The sequence below is a fragment of the Indicator indicator genome, chromosome 7 (assembly GCF_027791375.1).
Source record: "Indicator indicator isolate 239-I01 chromosome 7, UM_Iind_1.1, whole genome shotgun sequence".
NCBI lineage: Eukaryota > Metazoa > Chordata > Aves > Piciformes > Indicatoridae > Indicator > Indicator indicator.
The window spans coordinates 19,386,017-19,402,292 of record NC_072016.1 but is presented as its reverse complement, the minus strand read 5'-3'; the positions used below and the strand labels follow the sequence as shown (position 1 = coordinate 19,402,292).

The following is a 16,276-nucleotide window of genomic DNA, read 5'->3' as shown; positions in this document are numbered from 1 at the left end:
CTGGTTTTGAAAGAAAAATGCACAGTGGAAAGTGTGTTTTCAAAAAAACTAAGTCTGGGCTGAAACCATAAATCTGCATGCACCCTTGCAACAGGTTAGACACATGGGATTTAAATGACCTGCGACAGAACAACTGATACTCTCCCACCTCACTCCGCATAGCGGACGAGGTTAAGGATCACGTCTACTGCGTAAAGCAAGGCATATGCTGTACACCTGCCTTTGCAAACAGAACGGATGCCTCTCGAAAGAAGGGAGAAAAAACAATGCTTCAGAAGGATATTTTGCATGTCAGTCATCTGAAGAAAAAAACCTCAGCATTAAGCTATTCTTGTACCACTTCCCACTACTATGTATTTTAAGTCACCACTAAGCAGAAATGTCACAAGTCTAGCCAATGTCACATCTTAAGATTGAAGTATCAGGGACCTGCAGTGACTCCCCTTCAGGTACTTCTACCAAGATATTCATATTTAATTGGAACAGGATTACTGTCTTCAGGAAGGGAAATAACTCTTGGGAAAAGAACTGGGTAATAAATTCCAGCTGCTCAGAATCACTGATGTTGTCATAGATATGGAAAGTACTTTCTGTAGAGACTTCAAAAAACATCTCCTTATCTAGCTGCATTCCTCCAGACCACCATGCCTTTACACTTGAAATTAATTCAGCATTATATGCTGACTATAATGTCATTCACAAGGGAGAATTATGGATAAAATACAATTGTATGCACAGTCTACTATGTCTCTACACTATGTAGTCAAAACATGGTATCCTAAGGTATCAGAGTATTTATCTTCACCCAAGAATCTTGAAATCCTGGAATGAGACTGTTGGAAGAGTGCATTCCCCTTTTCAAAGGAAGACAAGTTAAGATGTATCTGCCAACAGACTCCAGACTTTTCTGTCGGGCAGCATCCATCAGATTATCTGGCAAAAATATATTAAATAGAATAATCCAGACATTCCTGGGTGCATAGCTTGTGCTGAACAAGAAATAAACCCCGAAAAAAGAAGCAGACAGAATATTTGAAAGCAAACAATTTTTATGCCATTCAGGAAACAACTACTACCACTGCTAGTCTTTCAAAACCCTCCTTTATTAAGCATCAGATTAAATGACATAAAGCTTCAAGTCCATAAGGAGAGAAGAAAAGTTTTGTCTGTTATGTAATGCAGCAAGAAGGACACACTATGGGTGCTGAACTCCCAGCAACAAAAAACCCAGTATTTTTATATCACTTTCATATTATTCTATTCCTCTATTTCCTCTCATAAGAGAATTAGTATTTCTGTAGGGAATTTAGAGGACATGTTAGCAATAGAATATCTTAGTGCCCTAAGCACAGGATGATAACACGAATTTTAGGCACATGCTGACAGTAATCTAACTCCTACTTAAGACATTATGAACGCTACTGAAACGTGACAGGTAGCCATGCAGATCATTTTTTCCTCAAGCTTCTTTGGTTGAACCAGCACAAAAATGTTGCTAAGCTCTTTTATTTTTTTAAGAAAACATTCCACAATATTTAGGTGCTCTTGTGTATTTTGTGCAAGCTTTGTAAGTGACCTGACCTTGAACAGCACAGATACTTAGGAATAAGGGAGACGTTTTGACTGATAAAATTTCATGTCATGGACTTCCCATTGTCCAAATAATTCATATGAAACACTAAGAGGTTACACTAGAGGAACTCAAAAGGTCACCAAATGATGCATTAGAAAACGCCCATCTAAAGCACATACAACACATCCCTTGGGTTGTCTTCTCCGCTTAACTGACCAAAAAAACTCAAACTCGTATTTGTGCTGGCATAAGGTTTTCACCACCATGCACTGATTTTATGCTGAGTGTATATTCATGCTAATATGAATAGCCACTCTTCTTTCTCCTTTTAAGACACTTCAAATCTTTTACTCGGCAACAGACGCTTGCCAAATAACAGAATGTTAAATGTGAAAGGGCAAGAACTGAAAGCCTTCCCAGCAACTCACAACTAAATAGCATAACTGGTCATCTTGCAACAAAAGACATTATATAAATTTACTCAGAATAAAGACAACTAAATTCAACAAAAAGCCGGTCTTATTAATTGTCCCCATTTACCTGCTGTGGAAGTTCACTGATTAAGTACTGAGCAAATTTTTGCAACTGGTCTCTTTGTAGGCGAGACAAGGACTCAGAAACAGGTGCTCGTAAGCATACCGCAGATGCCTGAGGAAAGAAAAGGAAACATAACATGCCATTAACAGGTCAGACTTCATGAAGCTGTCTCCACTGAATGGGTAAGTGTTATGAACGGTAATCATGCTGATACATATCATGCTTCATCTTCGTGGGCAGGTGGGTTGGTTTGGTTGTTTTTTTCTGTCATTATGTGGTATACTGCAGATAAGATGCAAGTAAGTTGTCTGGGCTTTATAAAAACTGTTTTTAAGAATTTCTTTTCAAGGAAACTGCTTTAACCTTTAACAGCTGTGCTTAAGATCTGTTGTTGCTTACAATTGCATAAATACTGGCAGAGATTTCATAAACAAGTATCTAAAATAGGACATTACTCTTAAAGCTTCTGGCAAATGAACCAGCTCTGTGGGAGGGAGGCTGTTTCACAGAATCGAAAACACCTCTTTTATCTCATTATAGGTTTTCTCTTCAGTATTAGTATCAGTCTCTTTCCACAGCTTTCGATTGTAAAAACAACAGAAAAAAAATCCACACCAAAAGTAGTTTCTAAACCTTTTTCACTCTACACAATAAAAGAATGCCCTGATGTCACCTGCCTAAAAAATAACCTGGAAACAGGCAATAACAGTTTGATAGTAAAGATGCTTATGATATTGATTTGTCTACATAGGGCAACATATCTTGGCTTGTAACTTCCCAGTATCAGTAATCAGTATATAGAAGTATAGAAACCCTTTCACCACCTCTTTTTATAAGTAGAAGAAAGGATTGAAGGAAAACCAATTATCTTTAATATTACACTGTGTTCAAACTTTGAGTGTAAATAATATAAATGAAAATTTGTTCCCTATCCTCACTCTCCATACTCACCATTTAAAAATGGTACTAATAATTCAAAGCAGAATCCACTTTTTTCTACTTCTCCAGTACCAAGTACAGAAAGTATATTGATATTCTGGTGACTTCACAAGACTATCACTTTAATTATCACTTTAATTATTAGTGATATTAAATTAATATCACTATTATAATTGTCCATTGTGAAATATTAATAAGCGTCAGCAAGTTATTAGCCCTTGTTTAAAAATCTGGAGTTGATCCTAAGCATGTTAGATATGAAATGTTCTGTGACAGTAGAAAATCTTCTGTTCCTTTCAATCACCCAAGCCTTCCTTCCTTAAGAGATGTGTTTCTCAGCTTCCCAAAGACTGAGGAAACTAATCTGCATGCAAGACTGAATCCTTAAATTGTGTATTTCATGTTTATTCTACCCATTTTCACCTGGACTTTGTTGTGATAAGAAACACCTACACAAAGCCACACAAAATACAAGCAGTCAAATGAAAACATAAACTTGACTGAAATCTACAAGTCAAAATAGTACTTACCTGCCTCAGCATGTTAAAATGAACTGGTGAACATAATGCCAGCAGTGATCAAAATTACTTTCTTTCTGCACTCTGATCAAAAAAAAAACCTAAAGAAAGTGCTTTCAAATCCCGTATTTACAAAGACTTCTAATAAAAGACTAACTATTGGTGACCTTTTACTCCTTGCAGAACTGAAGAAAGAATGAGTAATTTTAGTATTTCTAGGGGAGAGCAGAAGAGTACTTAAAGGCCTACATTGTGTATGCGGAAGAGGCAGAGCGCCACGACGTGAGCACACCACTTGGCCCTAGCTCCACAGGTACAGCTGCACGAGGTGATTCTGCATCGGTCGAACATCACTGCCACGTTGTATGCACCTTTGGGTGGCACCATCTGTGGGGGTACCACAGTGGCACTCAGATGGAAACCTGTGAAAATTCAGAAGTCCAAAGTGACTCTTTTGGTGCTTAGGAGACAGATTGAGTCTGTGCCATTTGAATAGTGAAACGTGGATCTAGAAATTCTAGCATTTCTTTCTTCCCAGATGTCTACAGTGTAATATTAGCAGAGAGGCATAACATATTATGAGCTTGAAAAATATCAGCTTTAAAAAAAATTCATTTGTTCATATAGTTGCAGTAATGTTTAACAAAGAAATGCATAATGAAATATAATGGATAAAGCTATCACTGAAAAGCATGGGGTTTTGATCACAAGGTCAAGGCTAGACTACAGACATTTTAAACATGATTTCTATGTTAATTAACTCTGGCAACAGAGGAGAACAGGATAGGCAACTTCTTCCAAACTACTTCGAAGTCAGTCAGCTTTCACAATCTTACAATGAACTAAAAAAGGCAGCACTTACACCTGAACACTTAGATTTACTTTGAGGCTTCAGAAGCTACCCATTTCTCATACATTGAGCACCTCCTTGCAATTCTACAAATATCTCATTTTTATCCATCATGTAGTCAGGAAACAAAAATCCACTCTTGCTTAGACTAAAATCAATGGAAAAGAGAAATTTCAGCAGTAACACTTCAGTGAATCCAGCCCCATTAATCTGTGGTCAAACAAATATATCATGAATCTCATCTCAGGTAGGATGACAAAGAATGTTAATGAGGCCTGGCTTTACATAAACTCATGATGCAGCTGCTTCTACAGATAATGGGTTATCCAGAGGCACACACATTAAGAGCAGAAAAGGGTCATAAGAAACATCAATCTTCTACTTGTCCTGAAGGTCCCTACCACCATTAAATCACTCTCTACAGCAATGAGTATCATCCTCAGAACCCTTCTGCTAGTCTCAAATTCTGTTTTAATGAATCACAGGACCAAGGGTATCAAAGCCACGAGGAAAATTCAGTCCAATAATCTACCTTAAGTGAAAACATATGGCTTGGGATAGATGACTGAAATAGTTTCTCCATGAGCAGCACAGGGCAGTGCATTATAAATCAACACTATTAAGTTTTTGTTATGATACTGTGAGATTGTAATAAGGACTTCAGGGGGTTGGAACTAGATGATCTTTAAGGTCCCTTCCAACCCAACCAATGAATTCATGATGGTGTTCAGGAGTGCACGTGACCTACTAAATCCCATTTAAAACAATGTGTCCTATTTCTTACTCAAAATGTAACCCCCATGCCAACATAAACTTGCTCTTAACCTTGCTTAACCTTTCTTTCTTACATTCACCAGAATTCAAATCCACTTCCTAATGTGGGTGATTATTTTGATTAGTACACATAATACCACCAAAATTCTTCAGCCATTTCAGCAACTGGAACAGAATCAAAACAAAAGAAGGCAATCACACACAATTACTGCTGTGCTTATTACCAGCTACAGTTTTAATTTATGGGATAATAATACAACCCAAACAGTTCAGCTAGTCCCTCTGTTACACTAGAAGCATCTCAGACTAATGCCAAAATGCCCTAATTTTCACAAAAGCAAATAAAGCATTTCACAAATTGGAGTTTGGCAATTCTGTTTCACTAAGAAAAAGTATTCATAAGGTGTTAAGAGAAGAATGGGTCACAGTCATACAATCCCAGCAAGCTGTTACCATGAAGACAGTTAACTGATCAAATGCAAAGAGGGAAGAATAGTTAAAGAGACAAAATTTAAGGGGTTCAGCAAGATGTACCACAAACTTCAATTCAAACTACCTTGATGATCATGTCAGCTACTGACACTGCTAATTCAGGCAGCTCTGCCCAGTTCTTTTTCACCATCAGTCTTGCTGTATTAAACAACTATTTGTGAGATGGCATAGGAAGCCGTATCAGGAAAAAAATATGGATTTAGAGCCATGAGGATGATTAGGGGACTTGAGCATCTCCCCTATGAAGAGAGACTGAGATCCCTGAGGCTGTTAAGTCTTGAGAAGGGAAGACTGAGAGAGGATCTGATCAATGTCTATAAATATGTGAGGTTGTCAGGATGAGGGGGCCAGGCTCTTTTCGGTGGTACACGGTGATAGGACAAGGAACAATGGGTTCAAACTAGAACATAGCAGATTTCACCTCAATTGTGGTTTCTCAATGAGGAGAAACTTCTTTACAGTGAGGGTGACAGAGCACTGGAACAGGCTCCCCAGGGGGGTTGTGGAGTCTCCTTCTCTGGAGACTTTCAAAACCCACCTGGATGCATTCCTGTGCAGACGATCCTAGGTGTCCTGCTTTGGAAGGGGGTTGGACCTGATGATCTCTTGAGGTCCCTTCCAGCCTCTGATATACTGTGATACTGTGATTAAATTAATGGTTACTTTTACCAGGAAAAACACCACAGTTCAGTTCAGTTCACTGTGCTGTCCAAGCACGCAGGGACTGAAAACGCGACTATGAGGAGGACCACTGTGGAATGCTTTAGCCCAACACTACTGTTTAAAGAAATACTCATCCAGCTGTCCCTGTCAAATTGGTTTAGCTATCATCTTCTGCAAATAGCAGCTCTTACCCTCTTCCTTAAACATGAAGACAAGACATCTACTGCACAACCCAGTGACCTGGCCACCTCATGGACTCTCCAAGAACGTTCTTCCATCCCACCCACTCCCTGCTCCCACTATGTGATAACAGTTTATGCACTCCATGTATAAAATGCATACATTACAAAAACGCATCTACATGTACCAGAAGCATCCATTCTGCAACTGCATATAGCCCACCAGAAAAAAAAAAAAAAAACCTAAGATCTATACCCTGTTCTTGACAAGCTCCATTCCCAGAAGACCTTGAAAACAAGCAGCAAGCCAAAGGAATCATTCTGCCAGGACTCTCACCACCCAGTTACCATTTTTCTTAAATGCACTGTGGGCACAGAGCAAGCTTAGTGTCTCTGTGAGAGCACTCTGGCTTTCTACACAGAACACGCATCTTAAGACTTCTTAGGAGCACCAGTTTTACTACCTATGCACAGAACAAATATGTCAAGCACCCAACATCAATGCTTCTGAGGATGTGTCAGGTACATGGCACAGAGAGCACCAAGAGTGATCTACTACACCATGAAGCAGGTTTTATCACTGCCCTCTCTGATATTCAAGCATGCAATTATCAGTTGCTGCCTAGACTAGGTACTACAAACCAGAAATGGTTTCTTTTGCAGTCCATAATCTACCCTTCTCACTGCTCTACCCCTGAAACTTAATGTCTCAGGAAAAGCATACAAAAGAAATGTATGCTTCCCAAGCACCAAAATAGAGTTTTCAGAATTTTAGGATAGTTACGTCAATGTCTTTGGCATTTAGTATTTTATCTTTAAATTCATTTATTGGGAAATTCCAGGTCTGTTTATTTATTTTTCTGAGGTCCTATTAGTCCTCATGATTTCAGGTAGAAATGCAGAAGTTTGACACACCCCAAGCTACTCAATAAGCAACTGGAATTAAAAGAGTTAAGTGACCTATGAGTTATCAATGTCCTGCTAAAGAACACTTCTTGCAGTACAGGCAACAAGCTTTCTTCATTGCTATTTGGTACTTCTGATGTCCCTATAATAATGAAAACAAACACATCTCTGCATAGAATTTAAGAACTTTTTTTCTCTGGCTTTCCTAGGACTAACTGAAATGGGAAAGGAGAATTGAACAAAAACTTTCAGACAGGAAGTAAAGCAAGGCAATTTTTGACGTTTGTTTGTTTTAAACCAGGAGAGGAGAATCTCTAAAAAGTGAAGACTGAGAGACACTAGTCAAGGAGATGCAAAGTTAGAATCCAGACTGAACCTGCTGCTGCCTTCTTCATTTTTAAATAGAAATTACGACTATGATAGAAAACGAGTCCTTGAAATCAGCAACCACAACACACCTACTTGATAACACCAATAATGTCTCCAGTGCAAGGAGACAGGTATGCGAGCACTACTGAAAGAATGTGCCATAGAATGTCTCCAAAAGCCATTTCTTATCTATATACAGCAGAACACTGTAAAAAAGTACATTTTTGGAATATGGTGAAGAGATGCTGTTGTTCAGAAAATAATATGGACTTGCTTGTGGACAAGAGGACTAAGGAAAAAATACGAAAATCTTATACTGCAAAGGAAAATGTGACAAAAAGACCACAAAGGACATTTCAAGCTTTGTCCAAATTGATCACAATATCATAATGCACTACCTAGTATCCCTCCAAATCAAACACTCTCCAAGGGCAGCTTCATTTCCTGCATTTCTTTTCCCATTTATCAGTATATGAAACTCAAAACTGCAATCGTACACCTCAGAGAATTTGGAGTAGATCACTGGTGTTACATCCACCCCACCGATACTGCACAGCTTCTGGGCTGTAGCTCAAGGGGAAAAAAAAAAAAAAAAAAAAACCACAAACCACCTCTATTTAACATCCTCTACTAAGGAGGAAAAAAACATCACTAAACAAAGTTACTTCCTTCCCTTCCATACACATAACCCTTTGTCAAGATGCTCAGCTGCCCTGTGTACTTGACAAGTTCCCCCCCTTTATCACTCACCACCACCTCTTTTCCCCTACTCCTCTCCCTCTTTGCGCAGGCACAGATTTTGCATTAATATTTGTAGCCTTTGTTCATTTACACTGCTTTTCATCTCCCCGCCCTTTTATTACTGAAAGAAGTTTTGACCCCAGTCTTGACACTGTCTATTAAATATTCTGCTCTTTTCCATCATGAAAGTCCCAGGAATCACTGAATTTCAGCTAACTGCATTTCAACTCATTTTGTCTCTCTTAAACATTTGCCTTCCTGAAGTTCAGTAAATGTCTCCGAGGCCTCTCTCGGCATTTTACTGCTGACATCAAGAGATTATGAATGTACTCAAAGTCAGTTTAATCCTTTTAGCTCAATTTTATTAAATGTTCCAGAATTGCTATCTGGTCTCACTGACAACTCAGTATCCCTTTATTTATGAGATACATTCCTGCTATTGTTTTTACAATAGACAACAGCCTAGAAAAAAAATCTTTTCAGATGCTTCACCCTATACTCTCATAAGAGTTCATTAGTTTCTTGCAATTTGTTTATCTCAATGCTTACCTCCTTCTCTTTTAGTTCTTCCCAAACTTTCACAGCATGAGTCAATTTTATTTCTTTTTTGAGGGTCCTTTACCTAAGTTTGTTCATTCCACTGATCATCGAGAGTTAAGTTTTACTTAACTAAACAGGCCCATGGGAGTCTCTGTCCATCACAGGAAAATGCAAGAACCTTCCTCCTTAACATTATACAGCTTCTTACACTATCATTTTTCTTATTACAGCCAGGATCAGTTCTCACATGCCAATTAATATTCTAATTCCGAAGCTTACTCTTGCAGGAAAAAAAAAAGCCACATTTGCACTGGATTGACATGGCCCACCTTGACATACTGATGTCTTTATTTCACACAATGCCTTCCTGTCTAGCAGATGTCACTGGAAAAGCCAGCTCAAAATTCTTCTTTAATTCAAAGGACTTAATGAAAAATCCAGAGACCAATCTTTGTTTAAGTTAAGATTAATTTCTACCACCATAAAACATGAAAAGAACAAGATAAGTGATAAAATCCACAGTCCAACAACAGGGATTTCCTTCTGCTAAAATACTACACAAGTTAACTGTATTATTAACACAACTCTTTAGCTACAAGAAGAATTAAACCTTGCAAACTTCCTCTCTGCCATAGATGCACTTTAGGTAAGGCATTCATTTGATCAGACCACTAAAAAGATCAAGGTCTCTTTATCAATGAGGAATTTAAGCATTATGGAGACTAAGGGATTCAACACAGGTGTTTTTCAAAATGTTGAGACAGATTAAGGATCTAATTGTCAGAATATTTATGGCTTTTCACTGAGTTTCACAGCTGAACTGATTGAGGATGAAATAAACATTTTATATAAATACATGTATTTAATAGCTCAAGACACTACAAGGAATGCATACGGCAGGGAATTTAATATGGGATGCCAGAAAAGCTCATCTTGAGACACAGCCATACCACTGTTGTCCCACTGCAGATAAGGTTTTATGATTTCAGGAATTTGAATTATCTAGAGATGTGGAAGTGCAATGCTCTTACCTATCTGAAGAGGGTCTTTGACAGCCCTCACCCGGAAAAGCTGCTCCCCTCTCTGGAACTCATCTGCACTACCATTCGCCAAACATGAGTACAATCTGCAGAAAAGACACACGACACATCAAGATCAGTCTGTTTTCAAGAAACTTCATGGTATTATGCTCCTTCATTCTTTATTGACTTGGCTTTTGAAAAACCCTTACTATCTTAGAGTTTATGATGAAGTCTAGCTCTTCTCTGCCATTTCTCCACTACAATTCAATCATACAAACCGTTAGTCTCTTCCTAAGTTTGTGTATAGCCACTGGCATTTCTAGGAATTTCAGCCTAAGGAAATACATTCATTCGTAGTCTAACATTAAGCTTTTATAGACAGTATAATATCATTTTAAGGTCCAATAATAAAATAATAATGTAATAATAATAATAATAATAATGCCATAATAAAAACTTCTTGCATTTCTAGATCTGCATCCTCATGTGTTTTGTTTTGTTTTGTTTTTTTTATATCCTTGCTCATCAGAATAATGAACATGTACAACCAGCTGGCTTGCTCTATGCCCCCCGCCAGGGGATCTAACAAATTACATCAGCCCTTCTGACATTACCTCCCCATCTGATACCAGAATGTTACATGATTGCATCTAAGAACTTCCAGGATGATTCCTTCTAGAAGAGTGCAACATTACTATTTTGCACAAAATTATGAATGCACAGTTCCATGGGTAGGCCTACTATGGTATAAAAGCCTCAGAAAAAATACTTTGTTAAAAGACCAAAAAGCACAAAGTTTTAAACTATGTACTCACACAATTTATGTGAGAACATAAGAAATACATTTCTCTCTCTGACTGGATCCACTCCAATCACTGATATACTCAGCAAATTCTGATTCTCCTACTTACACCAACAAAAGGCTTGTGCAGCATACTAAGTCCAGTTAAAGCTCTGACTCAAGCAACAGATTCAAACTGGAAAGAATATGATGTAAGACTAACATAAGCATGAAACTACAAACTATTTAATGCCAGGCAAACTAAGGGTGTATGTTCTCTTCCTGGGACTTAGGCACAGCAGCTTACTCTGAAATAAAACCCAGTATCATAGCATATCTCATAGTAATCCATCCACACAGAAAACGCACGTGAGAACAGCAGAAGCAGCAAATGTACAGGTCATTAAATGGACAGCCAGCCTCCCTTAGCAAACAGAACCGTCTTTAAGCATCAATGAAACAGAATAGTATTCATTACCTGATATCTTCCTCATTTTCTGGGAAACTCCAGAAGGCGATTCGAAGCTGCAGTTGCTCAGGCACTGGAGGATAAACTTTCTCCACCACCTCGAATGGAATGTGAAATGCAACCTGTTTTGCAGACAGTTCCACCAATGGGATCACCAGCCCATCTAGCAAGACAAGACAGAAAATGCAATTAGCCATTTAGAGAACAAAACCCCAGTTCTTCATCAGGAGAGCTACATTAGCCTAGCAGATATCAGTGACTAAAATTTTGTCTCCTGACAAAACTGAAGCCATTTATAGCAAGACGTAAAGTAACCAAATATTTTTCACACATTTCTGTCAGAATATGGCAGCAACATGCTGTGAATGCCTGGTGATTACAGCAGAGAAGAGCTACTACAGTGTATATGCACAGGGCAGCAGTTGAAAGGTTATCCAGGAACCTTAGTATAGACATCTTTGGTATCATTCAGTATTTGGCTATGGACAAGATTTTAATTTCAATTAGCACTTGTTTTATTTCTCTTACCATCACTTTTCCCATGGTATATGTCTTTGTATTTTAAGCTGTTTACAGAAGCAACTGGGAATTCACATTTGTACAGCGCTGACTACACCAAACCCATGAAGATCTTAGCCCATGGCAACATGAACGTTATAAAAATACATTTAACCACCACCTTTCTACCAAACTAACTCTACTCTGTATGCTTTTAAGTGCAGCTGAAGATTCCCTATCATCAGGCTATGGGGAACCTTATGTTTCTGCTTCGCTCTGAGCTATATTACACTTTATACAAAATGCCAGACTTCTCTTATCTGCAACCACCTCACTGCTCTACTTAGATCACTTCCTGATACATCACCACAGCAGCTCTGAATCCCTCTTCCAAATCCTGTTGCCAAGAGCCTACTTAATTCAGTTTCAGATATTCAATGTTATGTCTCTTCACCTCCCTAACCAGCTTCTAAAACACCACTGGAAGCCAGAATGTAAACCAATCTACCCCTCAGTTTTCCCTCCCCACCAGCCTCCAGGCAACATATCAAAGGAAAACTTAAGCCCTGATGTCAGTAAGTGCTTTCTCACCCTCTGCCTACAGAGGCCCTCCAGTCCAAACAGCTGCAAAACAGAGAGGAAAGGAGAGGGCTTTGAAAGTACATGCACACAGCAAAGCAGCCAACATCTCCCCCAGTACTGAGCAGACCTGTTAAATGGAAGGATTATATAAATATGGACAGAAAACTGTTTTCAAACACCTGCATTTATGATTGTTTGATTGCACTGAAATTAGTTTCATTAGGCAGCATTTCTTTCTCCCAAAGGATTGTTTATCCATCACTAGTGACTTTCACTTCATGATATAGACAGACTTTAAAAGTACTATCATCCCATACACCAATGTGAGTGCAGCAGATTGTAAGATGAATAATGACAGAAAAGTAGAGTGCTCCTTCCTCTAGAGCTAGCAGGTAAATGAGATTTTGCAAAAAAAGCCATCTTGTTTCCACTTTTGGCAACAAGAAGGGGTGTCAAATTTTCATCAAGTCACTAGAAAATAAACAACACAACCACCACCACCAACATGACATTACTATTTTTAAATAGCCAATAACAACAAAAAAAATCTTGTTTCTATCTAATGCAACATAATCAACTTAGATATCATTGATGCTACTACAGTAGTAGTGGATACCATAGAAAGTTCAAACTGCGGCACTTACATTCTTGAAATTACTCTGAGCAATGAAAAGAGAATTATTTCTTGTGGTTTTAATTGTACTTTTAGTATAGAGGCACTTTATCCAAGTTTTTATTACACAATACCAGAAAGAGAGATAACATCTAAACAACCTCTGCAAGGTACAAGACTCAAAAAAATTTCAGTACTGGGTGAAACACCTGCACATTTTTCTAAGAGCTGCAAGCCTGCAGCCTGGATGGCATTCTTCTATACAAGGATTTGGTACCAGGTGTGAAGGTTAGATTACAAGCACTAGAGACAGAGCTGATAAAAAAAAAAAAAAAAACAATGAAGGTAAATTATTATTATTCTACCAGTACACCTCACTCTTAAAAACACATTGCTGTTGCAATACATTAGGACACACATACAATTAGTTACTAGATCTCAGTGGTACTAGTACTAGGAGCAGTTGTACAATCATTCCAATCTCTGCATTACATAGCATGGCTGTTCTCTTTCAAGCTAAACTAAACTATGTCAAGAAAAATACTATGACAAATGTTATGGAAATTACCTCTCCTGAGAAAACATTTCTTCCAAGTGGGAGGACAACATGAGCCCTCCTCATCTGCTCCAGTGAAAGTCAGCCAGCTGTATGGTGTTAGTGGTCATCAGCAGAAGACAGGTGGCCAATTATCTGCCATACCATAATGCACAATCAGGCATTCACAGCACACAGCTGAGATGCTTTTAGAGTAAGGTGAAAGCAGTAGAACCTGTTGGTGAATCTAAAAAGTGATAATCTTATCTATAAAACCATGCATCTTTCTAAAATGCTGAATTTTCTACAAGGGAAAGTAGACATGGAAAAGAAATAGCAAAAAAATAACTGATAAGTAGAAAATATTTTTTCAATATTACTTTAAGGGTGGGTGAATTTGCAGTAGCTAACTTGGCACACAAGGTAAATAACAAAATTTAATTAAATTCAGCAGCCTTAAGTTTCAAGGAGTATTCCCCTATGTAGCCAAGGTAAGACACTTATACAGGATGTGACTCAAAAGCATCACAGCTTCTTTCCCTGTTAGGCCTCCTGTAAAGTCAGCTGGACAATCTGAGTTAGGTGTTTCAATTAGACTTCGAATAGTCTCCTCTGAGTCCCAAAGACTGATGCATCAGAAAGTTTTCTCTAGATATGCAAATCCGGGGTTGGTTGACACTTGTATCCAAGGTATTATCAATAAAACAGATACTCTCAGGTTCTACAATAAATGTGTTTTATGCCAGAGAAAAAAAAATGTCTGCTAACAGAAAAGGAGAAAACAACAAAGCTGTTCAGAAAGCAAAGATAAGGGCATCAAGGAAGATTGCAAATTTGATAACAACAAACAACCCCAAAAAACTCCCAAACTGATAGTGAAATCAAAGCCAATACAAAATGGACAAATCTGCAAGATAAATCTATCCAAGGGAGAGGATCTCTTTAAACTGTGGAGAAAAACTAGCAAGAATCACTGCTTCCTCTTGGGAAGCAGACATGATGGCCCAAGCAGAACAAAGAAAACATTTGAAGTCTTGGAAGATAAAAGCTACAGGCAAAGCATAAGCAACTTCAAACAATTCTCATGTGTTAAATGACTTGAAAAACCCAGGTCAGGAAAGGATTTTGCCAAGCTACTCTATACTTCCTAAGAAGCAGGATCAAGCATATCTAAACCATTCTGAACAAATCACATCTCATCTATTTACTGCTATGTGGAACAGACAGCATTGATGAGGACTATCCTACCATTTTAGCTACTGTTCTACATCACAGTATATCAGAGGTTGGAAGGGACCTCAAGAGATCATCAGGTCCAACCCCCCTGCCAGAGCAGAATCACTTAGGGTAGTCCACACAGGAATGCATCCAGGTGGGTTTTGAAAGAGAAGAATGAATTACAGGTTTTACTTTTATAGCCATTTTGTAACAACTAAAACTTTAACATAGATATAATTATTCCTGCAGGATCAACAACAATCAAAAAAATCCCTAACCCCAAAACAGCCAACACAAGTTATGCACAAAAGCTCACGGCAACACCAGTGGAAACGACACCTGTGCCAGCAGAGCTTTCTGACACAGGTGCATGCATAGCTACATTGCCTAACCTTTCCTAACACAGGTTAGGCTGTAACAAGTCACAGCAAACAATTATTCATAGAAACAGATCATGTTCAGACTGAGCTGTTATTCCTTCAGTACAGTAATTGAGTTTCCATGAAAGACAAAGAGAAAAGGAACTGCTTGAATAATCAGCAAAATCGGGACCATGAGAATACCAAAGAGTTATGAAATGGAACTGAATAAAAAACAACTGGACCAAGCACTTAATGTATTTCTTATCTGATTACATTATTTCCATCAGGTTACTTTTACATGACATGCATATCTAAAAATAAACTATATGTACAAGTGAAAAAAATGCAAATCTCACAGCAAGAGCTATGAAACAGTGCAAAGACAGGACACACTTTTGCTATAGATACCTCAATAAAAGTGGTACACTAGCCTGCATTATCTTTTTAGAGATGAGTCTACAGCTTTGATTTTACAGCTATCTCTGGCCCCCATCTCACATTTCCCCCTCACCTTTCCTACTGGCTGCAATTCAAAAATGTGACATAGTGGAACAAAGTAAGACAACTATACATAGAACAAGGATATGAAGAAAATTAAGTGAAGCACTTCTGATGACCAGTAAAACTAACAAGAAATAAACAGAATACAATCTTGACCAATGAAGGAGGTACATGGGGGTGTTATAAAACCTGGTTTACAAATCTAATTTTTAAAATGGTAAGTATTACATGGCTTTTACAGGATTTGCCATGTACAAAGTTACATCTATTACTGTAGAACGAACTTTTAAGAATTTGTGCTTGCTTTGACTATCAGTAAAATGCCCTTGACTTAAGTCAGCAATGTATTCTCTCTCTGATAGCCCTTAAAACCAAAAAGTGCTGAAAACTCTCAAATATGGCCAAGAAAAGCAAGTATTATATTTAGCTATCACATACCTAAATAAGAAAGGGAATATCTTCAGAAATTAATTCATGCACTTGTAACCTGTATAAGCAGCAAGGATACATTTCTGTCTGCTTGCTGGTTCGTAGCATTCAAGCACAGACTTACTAGCCAGGTAGCTAATATCAGGCTGGATGCTAGGAAAAACCTCTTCACAGAGAGGGTTATC

The 16,276-nt window shown here is 38.1% G+C and overlaps 1 protein-coding gene across 1 annotated transcript in view; it reads right to left on the bottom strand.

Moving 5' to 3' along the window:
- The window catches only part of ZSWIM8 (zinc finger SWIM-type containing 8), a 55,967-nt gene that overhangs the window by 23,339 nt on the left and 16,352 nt on the right, over positions 1-16,276 (bottom strand). Inside the window, exons 2-5 of the mRNA XM_054382105.1 lie at positions 11,363-11,516; positions 10,113-10,207; positions 3,817-3,989; positions 2,114-2,221 (exon numbers count right to left, since the gene is read on the bottom strand). Coding sequence (XP_054238080.1) covers positions 2,114-2,221; positions 3,817-3,989; positions 10,113-10,207; positions 11,363-11,516 — 530 coding nt within the window. The remainder of the gene's footprint in view (positions 1-2,113; positions 2,222-3,816; positions 3,990-10,112; positions 10,208-11,362; positions 11,517-16,276) is intronic.